This window comes from Cryptomeria japonica, chromosome 1, assembly GCF_030272615.1.
Source record: "Cryptomeria japonica chromosome 1, Sugi_1.0, whole genome shotgun sequence".
In the NCBI taxonomy this organism is placed as follows: domain Eukaryota; kingdom Viridiplantae; phylum Streptophyta; class Pinopsida; order Cupressales; family Cupressaceae; genus Cryptomeria; species Cryptomeria japonica.
This window is the reverse complement of record NC_081405.1, coordinates 537,893,831-537,913,521: the sequence shown is the minus strand read 5'-3', so window position 1 is coordinate 537,913,521 and position 19,691 is coordinate 537,893,831. Positions and strand designations below refer to the sequence as shown.

Sequence of the window (19,691 nt, the reverse complement as noted above, 5' to 3'; positions counted from 1 at the left end):
ATGGAGAAAGCTCAGGTGTTGGATGAGATGAACCCCAGGTTTGAGAAGGATACGGCTTATGTCAAAGAATGTCTTAAAACTACTATGGAGGCTTTTGACAATTATAAGAAGGGCTATGAATCCATGATGGACACTCTGGAAAATGAAAATGCTAAGATCAAGGAATCCATCAAGATGGTTGTTAAAACTAGTCGTGGAGTGATTGGTTCCACTGTGGAAATCTTTAAGAATATGATTAGCAGCTTTGAAGAGCAGTTCCAGCTGAAGGAAGTGGTGGATGTGGAAGCTAATATTGAACATGATACTTCTTCGGGACCCAACAAAAGGACCAGAGATACATTGAAGAGAAAGGAAGTTGGACCTCCTCTTGACTTTCAAAAGCTCAAGAAGATCACTAACACAATAATCATGATTGAAAAAGAGATGGAACAGTCCATGAAATTGTTGGACTAGGGTTGTTATTTTGGTGTTGGTTCTTTGTTGGCTTTTCTGTGTTTTGTGCTCTTTGCTTTCTTTTGTATATGTTTTTTGCTCTATCTGGTCTCTGCCCCTTTGATGTAACGTGGTTTATTTCTATTATGGGGTTCTTCAGTTTTTGTGCTCTTTGTGTGGCTTAATTTCTTGTTAAGACTTCACTGAGCTTTGCTACTGTTAAAGGATTTTGGGTCCCTTCAAAACCTGTTTTTGCCTTAATCAAAAACATCTTGCTCATGCACCTGAAAATGTAGTAGTATTATAATCCCTTAAAATGATTTCATTTGACATTACATATATAGGTGTAGACATAAAATACACAATTCTTCAGTAATTTAACAGTTTGGGATTTGCTTAAGATAGTTCCCTAATTTGTAACATTGAATCGTGGACAACATACATATCCTACTTTACTCCCAATCCACCCTTATAGCTAACCAATATGGAGGTGATTAAATGATGGATGATTGACCCTTTGCCAATGTGGACCAATGCTTATTCTATTATGTATAAATACCATAAATAACAAAGAAGAAGTAAATGTCATCATATAAAATATCAAAAGAAGTAGATTTTATTTCCATGATGATTAAATATTATTTTCCATGCGATGGATATACTTAATAATCCATCTCGATACTACAATAATCAACATACAACATAGGAAAAACCATTACAAAGCATTTGTAATGCATTAGAAGTTGTCAATCTTCATCTGACCCATAATACAATTGCATAAACAAACGTGGTGAGAGAAACTACATGGTTGCAATCATGCATTCCCTTAAATCATTACAAACTACCAAAACATGGTCTCTATGGGAATTTGCATCCATCAAGTCAAATAAATGTATCTCAAATAAGAAGGAATGACTTGGTAGTTGTAAGGTTAAATCTAGCACTAATGGAGTGATGACGGGCCATATAAGTGGGTGGAATAGTGTTTCAAAGGCTTGGAGGAGTGAAATGGGCATTTGGTGGGAGCATCAAAATTTTATGGATTGAGGGTTAGAGATACCTCATAACATGTTCTTGGAAAGAGGGATGGTTGAAATCAAAGGAGGTGGTGATTATGGAGGACTTGGCATTGAGGAATTGGTGCTAAGGTTTGGGGTTCCTTTAAAGTTATTAGCTCTCAGGGGACCATGAGTGAGTGCCACAGTTTTTGGGTTCACATGAACTTCATAGTTAGGAAAGGAGTGAAAGGTTTGAGAGATGGAGAAAGGAAGGAATTGAGTACCAAGGGTAAGGCCTTATAAGTACCCAAATAAGGGTAAGCCCAAGAGACTAACTTTGAAGGGAAAGTGAAAGGAGTTGAGGTTTTTAAGATCAAGGGGACCTTGGAAATGGTACTTAGAGAAGGGGAACTCCAAAACTATGGTGCAATAGGAAACTTAAGGCAATGACATGGAATTCAAATTTCAAAGATTAGGGGGCTAAGGAAATGGTATTCAAGGAAGCAAAGGCACAAATATATGATGCAATAAATGACTTAACACAAAGGATCAAGGTTCCAGGGGGACAAACAAATGATATCTAGGTAAGGGAAACCTCAAAAGCCTAAGATACTAATAAACAAAGGGAAATGGCTTAAAAGAATCCCACACTTAGAATTTTCTTAGATTTTTGCAATTGCTAACACATTGATAGGCACATGGGGGCTGAAGGGGACAACACCTATGCAAACTTTGACCAAGGGATACCCATCAAGAAACGTGTTAGATTTGCTATCTATGGTGAGAATAACAAGGCCAAAGAAGAAAGAAAGGGGGGAGGAATAAACCACATTGTAAATTTGGGACTGGCTAATCTAGGCAACAATATAATGTACTAAAAGTAATGAATCATTATAACAACTAGATAACATTAGATGGTAAAAAACTATCCCCATAAAGCTCAACTTCAACATGCAATGAATCGCAATACACAATGGAATTTTAAAATGGTAAATACATATCAACATAAAGAACATCATCATCCTATATGAAAATGGTAGCTCATGTAGATTACCAACCCTAGACTTTGTAAAGAACATCATCATCCTATATGAAAATGGTAGCTCATGTAGATTACCAACCCTAGACTCCTCACAAAATGTATATGAAAAGAACATGACTCTAGGTGTATAGAAATAGAGGTATTATGAAATATAATAAAAAGTAATATCACATGACTCTAGAATGTCATTAAAAGATATGGAAGGTGTAACCTCATCATCACATATAGCATCATCCCTAAATGTATAGCTAGAAGGTAGGACTACAACATTATCATCCACCACAAGCTTGAAGAAGGAGAAACTAGATAGGCAACAACAAGGATGGATGCAAAGTCACCAACAAGGTCTCCATGAAGAAGGATAAACTAGATGGGCATGAAAATAACTCTCTCATGGAACATGGAACATCATCAATATGAAAGTGAGATGCAATATTCTCGGGTTAAAGGATAAAATCATGTAGAAGATAAAAATGTGCTATTAGATTTTTATTTGATCAACTTATAAGGTTGATTCTAACCTAACTTTAAGTATGGAAGATTTATTTAACTATATGAAGGAAGAGGTTAGAAAAGGAACTTGTTTTGAGTTTGAGCTTGTATTTATGTGATTATAAGAAGAAGTGTGTAGTTTGAACTATTAAATTCATAAAAATGTAGTGAAAGTTTTAACTTCTTTTAATTTTATTTTCTTAAAATGAATGTAAAACATAAAGATTAACCTCTTCTAATATACTAATGAAAATGGTTTGTAACCTACACTATTATGTATGTTTTCATTAAATAATCTACAGTAATCACCTAAGTAAATAATAGTAGTGTACTTTTGATCTAGGTCAATGTGGTGCTAGTTACTCTTGAATTAATGTGTATTTTCATCTCAACTTGTTAAGGATATATATGACATGTTTATTGATATAATTTGATTAAAATGTTGTCACTTCAAGAATTTGTTATAAATTATTTAAAAATGTTACTAAATCATACTAAACTTTAATTTGATGAGTGTGGTACTTTGTCTTTGCAAGTTATGAAAGGTGTAAATATCTATATATCTTGTTTGATCCATATATGATAGATGTTATTTGACACATGTTGAAAAATGACGTGCTTCACTTTCAAGATGGTTACTTAAACCCAATCTAAATATGAATTCACTATAAGAAATCAATTCTAACAATCTAACCACACCCTTAAGTAATAATAGCACGTTGTGTACTTAGTCAAAGACTATATCAAGACATGGTCTTGTAATCAAATAAACCATTATCTCTTTGACATAAAATTGAATTCAATTAGATACATAACTATAATATTTGTATGAAAAAAAAAACAATCTACTTAAAAAAAAATTAAAAATTGAATCTTTCTTAAAAAGAAATATACTTTTAAACATCAATTTTCATTATAAACTATTAAAAAAAAATCTAACTATTTAAACAAAATCGTTTTTCAAATTAATGATTTGATCTACCTGACTTGATTCACGATTCACTTTTGACCCTTTACACAGCCCACTAATACGGATTGACTAACACGCATGTTTGTCGCACGTTTTACACCGTCGATTTTGCAATTAACGGCTGCGATTGACTAACCTGTCCTAACACACTGTAGGAAAGGTCTGTTTTGGAACCAGAAACTACAGCCTATAATTGTGTCTAAGTGGTTGGATGTGACTTAAATTGCCCTAACTCATTTTGACAGAAGCATACTTTATTAATTCCCATACTTTTTTTGAAATATGCTCTTGGATTGTCATTTTCTTGATTCAATGGTGGACCTCAAAAGTATAATCGTGCCTTACAACGCACGTCAAGAAAATCACTGGTTATAACAGTATACTTATAGCTCAGAAGGTTTGACACTCGCTCTAGCTTTTATTGACGGTTCTGTACATATATTTGACTGGCTTTAATGAGAATACTGTAAATATTGACGGGAATGTGTTCAGAAAAACAATTATATATCATTTGCCGCCAGTGGTTTCATTTGACGGCTTGCCTGACTTGAAAACATTCAACGTCTTTCTGGAGATTGGAAATATTGTGGATCGCCCCCTGTTCTTCACATCAAAAAAAAATCTTCATAACTACAAGTATATATGCATTTTCTCTTTCCCGATTACCAACAGCTGTGCATTCACTTGTTCCTTTGTCTTCTTAATACTCTCCGCCATTCTTTTCTGTCTTATTACAGAGATCAAACAGCCTTTGGCCTGTCAAATATTTGGCTTGGTGTGGGCATGCATCTTGCTACTGACGTTTTCATTCCGGAGGATTATGCGAAAAGTCGCTACTCGAGAAAAATGTGCTCCAAGCAACAGCACAGCAATTCTACAAATCTCACAGATGCCTGCAGCACGAATGGCTCGTTTTCACAAAAGAATGAAAATCCCCCAAATATCAGCGGCAATTTCAACAAAGAGGAAATACTTTTTTCTTGTTTTACTCCATGATTGAGCTTTTCTTCAGAATATGAGGGGCCGAGTTCTGTTTACGATGAGAACTCCTTTTTGGTCCTGCGCTTTTCTTTCATGCCGATCTTTCGTATTATCTGATTTTATCGAATTTATACAAATATTTTGCAGGATTTTCGCATTATGGGGGAAAAATCTACTGGCTTGAATTGTATCTCTTAATATCAAAACAATGGTTTTTCAATCATTTCGGTTATTCCTGTTTTACTATCTTGATTTACATTTTATTGCTTGCGCAATCTATTCAGCTCTCTAATCTATTTCCAGGCATAAATAATTTTCTTAGACAAAATCCGAGGGTTTTAATTGTGGACGGTAGTTTTTGTCTGAAAATGTAACAGAAACGAGAGGCTTAAGGGTTTTATACCTACCATGCAGAAGTAATTAGAAACAGTGAATGAAATCCGAGCAAAGTTAAATACGTAGCATTCAAATCTGTTTACGACCAGTTTCGTGTTGCATTTTTTGTTCCAGACTGGGACGAAGGCCTTCTTAACTGCTTTGGGGTAAGGGTTTATCAATGGCGTACATCTCAAAATTTTAGATAATATAAACAGGAGAGTGCTATCCAACCAATGGATTGTCTTCTTAAAGATCAAACCTTGTTAAATGTAAGAGGTGCAAAAGTTTCAGCAAAATAATCTTACCATTTCTTATCTCTTATTTTTTATTTTTTAAATTTAAAGTTATAAAAAATAAAGTAGCCCAATAAATAGGAAAGTAGTGCAATAAGATGAAAAAAAATAAAATAATCTTTGTGCTACTCATCAATTTTTATACTTTTCCGTATTTTCTTTTGAATTATAACTTTTTAAATTATCATATTTACAAATAATTTATTCAAGTTTAAACTTTCATTTTTTCAAATTGGAGTCTAGTGTTTTCTTACAAGTAAATTCTCCTTAATATACCTCCTCCATACATCATTCAATTGTAGAATTGGAATCTAGTGTTCTTTTCCATGTTTGGCTCACATCATTATTTTCATAAGATTCTTTTAAGATATACTCAAATGTACATTTGATTCTTATAACTGTCACTAAGTCAAGATCAAATAGTTGCATAAGACCTAGATATTATAGCTGATAAAATCTGGCTCATGCACCTAAAGACGTAGTAGTATTATAATCCCCTAAAATGATTTCATTTGACATTACATATATAGGTGTAGACATAAAATACACAATTCTTCAATAATTTAACAATTTGGGTTTTGCTTAATATAGTCATTAATTTGTAACATTGAATCGTGGACAACATACATATCCTACTTTACTCCCAATCTACCCTTATAGCTAACCAATATGGAGGTGATCAAATGATGGATGATTGACCCTTCGCCAATGTGGACCAATGCTTATTCTATTAGGTAATAATACCATAAATAACAAAGAAGAAGTAAATGTCATCATATAAAATATTAATAGAAGTAGATTTTATTTCCACAATGATTGAATACAATATTCCATGGAATGGATATACTTAATAATCCATCTTGAAACTACAATAACCCACATACAACATAGGAAATACCATTACAAAGCATTTGTAATGCATTAGAAGTTGTCAATCTTCGTCTTACCACTAATCCAATTGCATAAACAAAAGTGGTGAGAGAAACTACATGGTTGCAATTATGCATTCCCTTAAATCATTACAAACTACCAAAACATGGACTTGGACATGTGCATTGAAGACCCTTCCTACTCTTTATTTGATGGATTTCTTTATTTTTTTACTTAGACATGCATCATTTGAAGCCCTAGAATATGTTGAAAACCTTAACAATCCAAAAAAAAAGGTTCAACAACTAGCCACTTGTATGAGTAACATACTAGCATATATACTTTTTGTTTTCGATGTCTAGTTGCTCCTACTAATTTTCAAAGGGTGTAGAATCTATAGTTAGAACATGTGGGAATCGACCAGATTGTGGGTGTCACGTGTAAGAAGCGTGTAATTCCATGGAACATTCAAAATGGATGGCAGAGAACCCCAATAGCCACATTTATGGTGACATGGTCACCCATATAATCTTTGATCAAATATATATGGGAATTTGCATCCATCAAGTCAAATAAATGTATCTCGAATAAGAAGGAATGGCTTGGTAGTTGCAAGGTTAAATCTAGCATCAATGGAGTGATGGGCGGGCCATGGAGGTGGGTGGAATAGTGTTTCAAAGGCTTGGAGGAATGGAATGGGCAAGTAGTGGGAGTATCAAAATTTTATGGATTGAGGGTTAGAGATACCTCATAATGTGTGCTTGAAAAGAGGGATGGTTGAAATCAAAAGGAGGTAGTGATTATGGAGGACTTGGCATTGAGGAATTGGTGCTAAGGTTTGGGGTTCCTTTAGAGTTATTAGCTCTTGGGGGACCATGAGTGAGTGCCACAGTTTTTGGGTTCACATGAACTTCATAGTTACCTGAAAGGGGTGAAAGGTTTGAGGGATGGAGAAAGGAAGGAATGGAGCATCAAGGGTAAGGCCTTATAGGTATCCAAATAAGGGTAAGCCCAGAAGACTAACTTTAAAGGAAAAGTGAAAGGAATCGAGGTTTTTAAGATCAAGGGGACCTTGGAAATGGTACTTAGAGAAGGGAAACTCCAAAACTATGGTGCAATAGGAAACTTAAGGCAAGGACATGAAAATCAAAGTTCAAAGATTAGGGAGCTAAGGAAATGGTAATAGGTATTCAAGGAAGCAAAGGCACAAATATATAATGCAATAAATGACTTAACATAAAGGATCAAGGTTCTAGGGGGACAAACAAATGATATCTAGGTAAGGGAAACCCCAAAAGCCTACGATACTAATAAAAAAAGGGAAATGGCCTAAAAGAATCCACACTTTTAGAATTTTCTTAGATTTTTGCAATTGCTAACACATTGATAGGCATATGGGGGTTGAAGGGGACAACACCTATTCAAAATTTGACCAAGGGATACCTATCAAGAAACATATTAGATTTGTTATCTATGGTGAGAATAACAAGGCCAAAGAATAAAGAAAGGGGGGAGGAATAAACCACATTACAAATGGGACTGGCTAATCTAGGCAGTAATATAATGTACTAAAAGTAATGAGTCATTATAAACAGCTAGATAACATTAGATGGTAAAAAACTACCCCCATAAAGCTCAACTTCAACATGCAATGAATCACAATACACAATGGAATCATAAAATGGTAAATACATATCAACACAAAGAGCATCATCATCCTATATGAAAATGGTAGCTCATGTAGATTACAAACCCTAGACTCCTCACAAAATGTATATGAAAAGAACATGACCCTAAGTGTATAGAAATAGAGGTATCATGAAATTTAATAAAAATAATATCACAAGATTCTAGAATGGCATGAAAAGATATGGAAGGTGTAACCTCATCATCACATATAGCATCATCCCTAAATGTATTGCTAGAAGGTAGAACTACAACATTATCATACATGACACACTTGAAGAAGAAGAAACTATATAGGCACTAACGATGATGGATGCAAAGTCGCAAACAAGGTCCATGAAGAAGGATAAACTAGATGGGCATGAAAATAACTCTCTCATGGAACATGAAACATCATCAATATGAAAGTGAGATGCAATATTGTCAAAGGGTTAAAGGATATAAATCAATTAGACATGAAAGCACTTGTAATCCTTGATATATGTGTGAAGATAATCCCAAGACTAAGGCTCATAAGTATCCATGACAAATGATCTAATGTTCAACAAACTAGCAAAGGGTGGGTAGGTATGAATCAAAAAATGAAGCCCCAAACCTTGATTATGATAATAGCAACGAAGAACAAATATATGGTAGATCCAAATTCTAATCAAGTCTAAAACAAAATATGGACAATCAAATATATTAAATGTAAAATCCTAATGTAAAAGGATGAATCATAAGAACAAAACCTACCTAAGGAGTGTAAGATAAGTCAATTTCACCAATTTATATAAGAAGGAAATAACACCTACATAGATATCATAAATTAATTAATCTACAACCGTAAGCAAGTATCCTAGAATATAGAGATGTGATTGTTATCACTAAACAAATATATTAATAAATATGCATAGAAACAAATGAATGAATAAATGCATATAACAATAGGCTTGATGTTGTTTTGACCATGATAAACATTGTTTTGTGATTAAACTACTTAGACACATGTTGGAGGATTACTTAGATAATCTATCTATGTTTTAGAGGATTGCCTCATAATTGATAAATGCTTAGATAATTTTCATTCTTGTAGATTTGCACTATGTGGATCCAAACTTCTTCTATGAATGCCTTTGAGAGCTTGCTAAGAGACTAGAATCTATAATTTTATATGCCGGAGGATTTGCACTATGTGTGGATTCAAACTTCTTTGGATCTAATTTAATAACTTTGATAATAATAAATTTATGTTATGTAATGAAAAGTGATCAGGATTTCAACCTATGACCTACATTTTATTAACATATGCATCAACTGATACTTTTGGATGAACAATGATAAGTTACTACTTAATATCATGGCTTTTATTTGTTGAAAAATAAATAATGCTTTACATTATGATATTGTTATCAGAATTTAACTAATTGTGTGTTTTTTGAGTCAAGCTTATTGACCCAAGTTTCATGAGTAGTAGTTCTCAAGAACCCATTTCTTGTGAGAATGAATGGTACTCTTAGCAATTTTTCCGTCTAGGTGATGCTCACAAAGATGAAAAGTTAAGCCTTCCCTAAAGATCACCCATGACAATATTACTCCAACTCAATACGCTTAACTATGGAATTTAGTTATTTTAACAGACCATACATGATATGCATACAAACATGATGAACATACAATTGTACTTGACAGCCATAAATGCATTCTATATAGAGAAGTTTCTTCAAGTTCCTAATGCAGCACGTGGAAACAAGTTTTAGCCCCCGGTTTCATGTGACAGTTAGCCCTGGCCGCCTTCCTCGATTAAAAACATTCAACGCCTCTGCTTGGCCATTGGTATAATTGTGCTTCGCCCCTGGTTTTCGTAACCCCACAAGAAATGTCCATCGCTTTTGCCCTCCCTAAACATCTATATATGCATTTTTTCTCTTCCAAATTGCCAATGACTGCGCATTTACTTATTCCGTTGTTTTCCTTTTAGTCTCTGCCATTCTTTTCTGTTCTATTACAGACACAGATCAAGCTGCATTTGCTTTGTGACAAATTTTAGCTGGTGTGAGCATGGATCTTGCTACTGACGTTTTCATTCCGGAGGATTATGCAAAAAGCCGCTATTCAAGAAAATTGTGGCCAAAGCAGCAATTCGCCACTCCTCCAAATGTTGCAGATGCACACAGCAAGAATTACTTGTCTTCACAAAAGAGTGAAAATCCCCAAAATATGGGCGGCATTTTCAACAGAGAGGAAATAGTTTTGTCTTGTTTTACTCCATGATTGAGCTTCTCTTCACAAAATGAGGGGGTTTCTGTTTATGATAAGGGTGTTTCTGCGTTTTAAACCCCGGTATAGCTTTTCTTTAATGCCGGTATTTGTAGTACCAGTTTGTATCTCGAGTTCAGACAAAGATTTTGAAAGATTTTCGCCATTAATGTATTTTTTGAGGAAAGTCCAATTGGCTTTCACATTCATAAATTTCATAAATCATTAGTTGTTCAGTCATTTCGAGTATCCCTCATTCGTTATCTTGCTTCATGTTTTATTGCCTGCGCGCTATGTTCAGCCCTGTATTCTAATTCTAGAATTACATCTCTTAAAACCAGATGTTTGTGAATGTGAATGGTATTTTTTTTTTGGAGATATAACAGAATGAAGAGACTGAAGGGTTTAGATGCACAGCGAATGGAATTTTATTTTTTAATATACTGTTTCTTTCTCCATGATAGATCATGGAGTTTGATTGAAAATGGTGAGATTGTCTCAAATCCAGAAGTCTGTTAAAGAGAGGGCTTCCAATAAACTGGATTTTTTAAAGATTTTTTTATTTTATTTTATTAGAAACAATTGGATTTCATAGAGGTTGGGATTGCTATTTTTATATAGCGGACTATAATAATATCATGGAGATGTATCTAAATTAGAAGTTATACTTCAATTAAATAGCTATGTGTACTAATGAACTTGCCTTTCATATACCTCTAGATGGTCTCATGAATTTTGTAGCATAGTTTGAATTTCAAAAGTTTAAGCTCCAATAAGTATTATTTTAATGGAATTAGTTAGATTTCATAGATGTTGATTTCTTCACTTTTATATAATGGATTACAACAATATGAGGTAGACGAGAAGTAGTCCTTTGGCTAAGCAATCACATGTAAGAGGATCCCATCCATCAAAGTCGTCTAGGTGTAAAACTCGGCCTAAATGTGTCTTTGAGTGATCCCATGAATTTTTTAATGTAGCTTATACTCCAAAATTTTATTATTTTGCATATTCAACTCAACAAGTATATAAATATGAAAATGGTTAAATAATAATAATAATAATTGGTGAGAATCTAAAAATTTCAAATGATTGACAAGTGGCAAAAAAATTCCTAAACCAATGAAAAAAAAATTTAGCCCCACTCCAAATCCACTTAAAAATATAAATCTAAAACTAGGAGCTCCTATTTATAAGAAAAATATTCTAATTAATTTTGTAACATTTTTTCTTGCCCCATACTCCATAAAAATACTTTTGAAGCCCCTCCATGAAGTCAAAATCGAAAATTGAGTCAAAATAATAATGGTGCAAGGTCACTAAAAGAAGGAATCAACTTCACTCTAACACCAAAACTACTTTATAAGCTCCCATAGAAAACACGGTCTAAGAAGAGATGGATGTTGTGCAGCCCATACATTATAAGCTCCCATAAATTGAATATCATCTTATGTTGTGTAGAATTTCCGCCCACTCAACTATTATGCATTCTTAAAATTTTATGAAAGTTTTTGCGTTTTTGTTTACTATCCTATACTTAAGGAAGCCACATTTAGTTTTGCTTTAGCCTTTTAAATATTTTATATTTATCTTTTCTCAATACATGTTGTTCTAGCCTAGTAGTACCAACTTATGATCATGGATTGTGATAAAAAAAATGTTAATGCTTAAATTTTTTATTTTTTTTTCAAAAAGTGAATGTTTTTTATATTAAAAGCAGCCAAAAACGAGGGGGCTGACCCATAGGTATAATTATGAGAACAATGGCAGGACCATTGTCCGCATATAATCAACAAAGTAGCAGCCTTTTACCTCTATCAAAAACAAAAACCATACTACGAGAGTTTATCAACGATAAAATAATACTAGTCAAAGTATAAGTCATATGCCACGTAGGGCAATAAACAACAAAGTATAAACAAAAGCATAAACTAGGCTTATCCATCCAACGACTACATAGAATAGACAAAAAACTCCTCCACATGCAAAAAGTTATTTCTTTTTCCCTTGGCTCTTCTTAGGGAGCAACTTTCTAGCCCATTCCTTAGTGAGGAACTTGAACGGGCCTTTGTAGTCGTCATCCTCCTTGCCTTTCCCTTTGGTTGTACTATCCTGCAATAGGCACAACGTAATAGTCAAGCATCTCATAACATTCAGAGAAAACTTGGACACATTGTGCATCTTGGACTCCGCCGCCTCCAGTTTGTTGGTGATCACCTGCACATTGTCAGAGAGGGCCTTTATCTTTTTCTCAAGCTCTGTCAGGTTGGAATCCTCTTCCTTCATGTTGCTGGCCTCTTCAATGACCAACATTTTTTCCATCATGAAGGTCGGGGAGGGGAAATTGGCTAGCTTCGGACTCTTGGAGGATATGGGGCTTTCAAAAATCCGGGTGGAGCTCACAAAATGAGGGGTTGGATTGTGCAGGGCCAGGGGCTTTTTAACAGTCGGAATGGAATTGCCCGTGTCGTGCAAGGAGGAAGGGTCTCTCAGGGATTTATCCAAGGGTTTAGAGGCCAGTCTGCTAGAGCGACGGGGGGTATTGGCTTCTTTAGTAATTTCCAAATCAGAGTCAAACTCTTGGATTTTGACTATTTTGGGGATTTTGACCTCCTCCGGGGAGTGATTCTTGGTTTTCTTGCTAGAGGAGCCAATTTCTGGGTGCTGAGGGCTTGAATCATTAATGTCAGGAGGGTGGGTCGAGGGACCGACATTCTGCATAGAAATCAAACGTGGCGGGCAAAGGGCGAGGTGAAAGTTATACAGGTAGAGAATAAGGCCCTGATGTAGGACGGGAAAGTCTTTTCCTTTTTTCTTAGCTTCGGCTATATCTTTAATATTAGCATCCATAGAATGTAGTAAAAAGAATGGAATGGAAATGAGGACTTTATTCCTCAAATGGTTAAGGAACGGGAGATGGTAGCAGTAGAAAATGTCATACTTTCCCTCCGACGTAAAATACTTCATCACGATATAGCAGACCTCGTCCCACGGGTGAGGGAGCTCCTCCCTGTTGAATCCTCCCACCCACTTGATAGGGTTTTTGCCCTGGCGGAAGAACTGGTTAAGGCTAGTAGAATCCGCAATGCGGCTCTGTTTTTTCCATTTTCTGCCCTCCATAGAAAGGCTCGTTGCCTGAGCTATAACCTCTTCATTGATTTCGAAAGAGATTCCCCCCATGGTCACCCTTTTATCATCCAAGGAAGTCACAAATTGTCTGGAAAGTCTTTCGTCATTACCCTTCATACTTTCCATGAATTTGTCAATACCGCCTTCAGTGCACACAAACCAGGCCGTCGATTTAGCTTTGAACTCATCCACTTTATTGGGTTCCAGTCTGAGCCTGTCCCCCCCATTCTTGAATCCTCCAGTTTAACAGATTGAGAATGACTTACAACAAAAACGTAGACCCGAAGCAAGCTTAAGGCGGAATTGTTAAAATAATTGATCGGACTTGGAATAAACGGTCGTAATAATCAGAGTGATTATTATCCCTTAAGATCCAATAGATATTGAAAGCCAGAGATCTACTTGGAACGTGTGAGCCTTCATTCAAGCCAATGTGAGTTGATAGGTCCCCAACGTTGCCTTTATCGTCACCATTTGGCTCCATCCGGGTAATAATTAGGGAGTAATCATTCTCGATGTTTGTACTTTCATCATAAATCCATCCCATATGGTAGTAGTGACTCAACCTACCTTTGATACGTGGCCGTCTAGAATAGAAATTGGCGGGATTCCCACGCCAATTTGAAATTTGAATAAAGGCTTCCTTCATTATTGAGCGAATAGGACGGTCCCTTCCTGGGTAAATGCCTTTTCCTTTTCCAAGATTTACTTAGTGGTGACCGACAACAAACTGGGGTCCCTCTAGCATAGTAAGCCATTTTGCAACCTTCTATCAGCCGCCATGGAATCGACAGCTCTGTTTCCTTCTATGAAGATGTGGCGGATAGTGAAGTCCTCCATCTTGACCAGAAGGCACCTAATAGCCCTCAGAATGGGTTCCACTCTCCACCCCGCCGATGAGTTCCCTTTGACAAAGTCCACAATGATTTGAGAGTCTCCTTCAATTTCCAAATGTTTTATTCCTATGGAGTTAGCCATTTTCAGACCCCAAAGGAGGGCCATTCCTTCAGCTTGAGTGATCGTATTATTCCTTAGGTTGCCAGCGTAGGCTGCAACCGTGCTCCCCAGATGGTCCCGGATGACTCCACCTCTTGCTTGACAATTGCTTTGAGTTGAACCATCAAAATTCAGTTTAAATCAGTGTAGCCTGGGGGTTGACCATCTAGTCATCCGTCTCTTATTCTTGGTACTGTTGTTGAAGTGATCAAAGCAAGGGGGGAGCTTCCAACAAACAACAATCCTTTTCTCAACCTCATTGGGAGGATAAGGGGGGATTTTCCATTTTGTAACTTCTAAATTTTCAGAGATCATCTTAAAGCAAATGTGAGCCACAGTGTCCCGGGGGGTTTCAATGTCTCTGAAAATTATGTTGTTTCTTTCTCTCCACAAGGCCCAACAGATGTGTGGCGGTATTTGTTTCCATAGTTGAATGATGAGGGGGTGATGGGAGGGGGGGGTCCAATCAAAAGCAAAAAAAATTATATCCTTTTGGAAGACCCAATAGAGACTGCATTTTTGAAGAGTAATAGACCAAATATGAGCAACAAAGGGACAAAGGACAAAAAGGTGGTCAATAGATTCCTCATCAGCTTTACACAGACTACATCTTTTGGGGAGATGGAATCCCCTATTCTTCAAGTTATCAAGTGTGAGGGTTTTACCATGCATGAGGGACCACCAAAAGAAATTGATTTTAGGGATTAGTTGTGGGTTCCAAACTTTCTTCCAGTATTCAGCATCCACAGGGTGCTTAAGGAGCTGATTGTAAGCAAATTTGACTGAGAAAGAGCCCGATTGGGTCTCTTTCCAGATGAAACTGTCTTCATTCAGGGCCAGGGGGATTCTGGTTTCCGACAATATGTGTTGCAGATCCTGAGCAAGGGGGACCAGGTTAGGTCTGTTGCTGTAGATGTGAACAATGTCCTTCCAGCAAAAACTTCCTCGTACCAAATAATCCGCAATATAATCCCCTAGGATACCTTTAAGGTGGTTCATGATTTGATGGAAGCGAGTGTTGATCAAAGGCCCGTCCTCCGTCCAAAAGTCTTCCCAGAATCTCACCTTTCTACCGTCTCCCGAGCTGCCATTTCAGACCTTCTCTAACCATCACTCTGCTCTTCAAGATGTTGTTCCACAACTTGGATCCTTGGGGAAGGTCGGTTGTATTCAAATTATAGTAGAAATGCTCCCGGTCCAAGTACTTAGCTTTGACAATGTTGCACCAGTCCGCCTCACCTTTAGCCAGAGTCCATCCTATCTTGGCAATTAGCACCTTATTGAGGGCATTAATCTTTCTTATGCCCAAACCTCCCAAAGATTTGGGTAAACACACGGTATCCCAATTGACCAGAGCAAGGCATTTTTTCTCTTCCAAACTAGTCCATAAGAAGGTTTTTTGGATTTTCTCAAGTTTTTCCCCCATGGTCCCTGATATTTTAAACATGGAAAGGAAGTACACCAGAATTCCCTGTAGGGAGGCTGCGAGAAGCTGGAGCTTCCCCACACTACTAAGGAATTTCCCTTTCCATCCCGCAAGTTTTTTCTGCATTCATTCCAAAATAGAGTTCCAGAAGGTGGGGGTGACTTCCTTGACCGTGAGGGGGAGACCCAGGTAGGTCCCCGGAAGAGTTACCTCTTTGCATCTAAGGATGGATAGAATTCTGAGTTGGAGGTCATTTGGAGTGTTGAAGAAGTAGAGATTACTCTTCTCATAGTTGATGCATTGTCCTGAAGCCTTGGCGTAGTCGGCAAGTAGGATCTTCCACCCTTTAGCCTCCATGACAGAAGACTTACCAAATAGGAAAGTGTCATCCATGAACTGTTGAATATTAGAGGGGGAAGCGTGGAGGCCGCTTTGAACCCTTGGAGCCTACCATTGGTGACCAGATGGGTCACATTTCTGCTTAAGACTTCAGCTATCACGATAAACAGATAAGGGGACAGACGGTCACCTTGTCGGATACCTTTTTCTGCTTTGAAACAACCCCTAGGAGTCCCATTAATCAAAACTGAGAATTGAACCGTGGTAACACATTTCCAAATCACAGTCACCATTTTATGGTTAAATCCTAGTTTTAGAAGCACTTTGAAAAGAAACTCTCAATTAACCTTATCATAAGCTTTAGATATATCAAGTTTAAAGGCCATACCTAGTAATTTGCTCCTATCCATGGAGTGGATTATCTCATGAGTGGCAATGGCAACATCCAAAATTTGGCGCTCCGAGACATAGCCTTTCTGGGATGGACTGATAAATTTTTCCAGGAAGGGTTTAATCCTATTCACAAGGACCTTGGAGAGTATCTTATAAATGGTATTGCAGAGGCTTATGGGATGACACTCCTTCAAGTAGCTGGGTGTAGTGGGCTTGGGGATGAGGACAATGAAAGTGTTGTTGATCTTTTTCAGCAATCTCCCCGTCTTGAAGAAATCTTGAACAACTTTGGTGACATCGTAGCTAACAATGTCCGAAAAATCTTGGAAGAACGTTGGGGGGAAACCATCCAGGCCCGGAGTCTTGTAGGCCCCCATAGCAAAGACAACCCGGTGGACTTCATCAATAGAGATGGGATCCATAAGTTGTCGATTGTCGTCCTCATTGATGACCATCAGAAGCTTACAAACAAGGTAGTCCTGGAGCGGAGAATCACTTCCACCATTATCTGCATACAGTCTAGTGAAAAAGTCCACCGTACTCTGTCCAAGCAGAGAGTCTTCAGAGATCTCCTGGACAGTTTCATCCTTAATACTTTTGATATAGTTCCTTCTCTTGTGGATACAAACCGATCTATGGAAGAAACCAGAATTTTTGTCCCCTTCCTTCAATTACCGGATCCTGGATCTTTGCTTCCAGTACACTTCTTCCTTGGAGAGGGTATCTTTCCAACTCTTGCGGCAGTCTTCCTCCTCCTTCAAAATGGGGTCTGGGGGGTTACCGGTAGCCATAATATTTTGAAGTTGTTCCAATCTAGATCCCAGGTCCTTCTTTCTTTTGAAGATGTCTCCAAAGGTGGTCCTATTCCAACCTTTGACTTCCCTGCTAATTAGCTTTAATTTCTCCATGATTTTGAACATGGCAGTCCCATGGATTGGGGTGGTCCACCAGCATCTAACCAATTCCCTGAAGTTAGGATGAGAGGCCCACATGATCTCATAGCGAAAGGAGGGGGGGGACCCTGGTAGGGTCTGTCTTTCCAGTGGATTGTTGTGTAAAGTTATATATTTAAATTATAATTAAAACTGATAAATATTTAAAATTCTAGTTTGTTGAATAAACATAGTATAAATCTTTTTTTTTTTGAAGGGTTTGCACAATAGTGAAAATTTTGAGATATGACATATTGCTATTCTCTTAACTTGTATATTATATTGAGATATGTGTAGTTGACTTGTGATTAGTATAAACCTTAATTAAGTTATATAATTATATATGCAAGTTCATATAGGTAGTTAAATCAACCTATGAGCCATCCAAGCCATATGTAGAGTATACATAGGGTTTAGTAGTTAGTATATGATCATATTATGAATTTGTCTTCTTAAAGACTTTTGGACATTTCCCTCATCAAGGTGGTTTATTATTCTCAATAGTTATCAAATATTTATAACATATTTTCTATTATATTCTTCTATTGTGCAATTTATTTCAATACAAGTAATATCATAGCATGACCTTAGCATTGAGAAGGCAAGACAACAAGACAAGTTGAATTGTGAAACAATTCTCTTTTAATTTGTAGAATTATTTTTTATTTTTTAAAGGTTTGATCAAAGACATGTTGAAGCTACTAACACCCAAAATTGAGGTCGTTTGGGCCATATTTGAAGAGGTTGTTATAAAATAAAGGTTTCCATCAAATTCACTCACAAAGCTACAAAAAAAAGTGTTTTTTTTCCCTTAAATTCTTGAAGGTTGAGCAAGGACACTTATCCACCTACCATCTTAATTTGAAGTCAATTGGAGTTGTCTTGAGTAAGTCATTGTCATTTTAGAGTTTTTTTTATAAATTTGCTCTATAGATTGCATTTTTTAGGAAAATTAAATAGTTTGTTTACATTTTTAAAAAGCTTGAAAAAATTGTGAGGGGTTTATTATTTCCAGTTTTAATTTTGTGCTTGACAAGTTCTAAAATCATCCAATCTTGATTTGGTCAACAACAACAACAAAAAAAAAATTGCACTATCGACCCTTAGCATGACAAGACCACTAATTAGAGGTAAGGATAAAACTTCCTACACACAAAGGAATATAACTAGCAAAAATGGTACAAACTTGAAGTTTAGATCAAGTGGAACATCATATCGTCCCCTCAAATGACAAAATGGACAAGATAGAAGAGGATATGCAACACATGCAAGGAAAAGTAACTCTCATGTATAAAAATTTAGCTTATGTGCAAGGAGATATACTTAGCATCAATAACACATTGTTAGTCATGAATAATTATATCAAAGATCAATTAGACTCACAACTAGATGTTTTGAACAATCAAGGTGAATCATATAGAACTAACATATCCAAATCCAAATGCTAGTACTCATACAAGATCCCATAACTTAGTAGGCATGAGTTTTCCATAATCCATACAGTATGTGTAAGTGCTTCTAGATAATACTGTGTATATTTTTGAATCGACGTTTTTTATTCCTCTTCTTGATAATAGATCGTTGAATGCAATTCAAAACATCGGTTCAAAAAATACACAAGCACTTACACATCTCAGAACTTGGCACCAAAGATAGATATAAAATGATGGGCCACCTTCAACTTCACATTGACAAGCGAAGGCCGTCAAATTTCATTCTTGGCCCCGCCCTTTTACGGGTAAATACACGCAATGAAGTGAATGTGCGTGGAAACAACCTTTTATTTAAGACTTAATATAATACTTCCACTCTAAGCCCACGGTTTCATGTGTCGCTCGCTTCAAACATTCAATGACGTTCGAAAAACTATGCCTTGCCCCTGGTTTTCTCAGTATCATAAAAACCCTAACGCGTTTGCTTTCTCTGCAACTATATATACATTTCCCCTTTCTCCAAATTCCCAACAGCTGCCCATTTACCTATTCCTTTGTCTTCTTCTTACTCTCTGCCATTCTTTTCCGTTTAATTACAGACAGAGATCGAGCTGCCTTTGGTTTGTAATAAATATATTTAGCTTGGTGTGGACATGGATCTTG

At 36.4% G+C, this 19,691-nt stretch overlaps 1 protein-coding gene across 1 annotated transcript; it reads left to right on the top strand.

Moving 5' to 3' along the window:
- Positions 1 to 5,238, top strand: LOC131858041 (uncharacterized). The gene is made up of 3 exons (XM_059210904.1): positions 1 to 354; positions 4,350 to 4,570; positions 4,672 to 5,238. The coding sequence occupies exons 1-3, from the start codon at positions 1 to 3 to the stop codon at positions 4,928 to 4,930; spliced, it is 834 nt and encodes a 277-aa protein (XP_059066887.1). The 3' UTR covers positions 4,931 to 5,238.
- Positions 5,239 to 19,691: the final 14,453 nt, after the last annotated feature.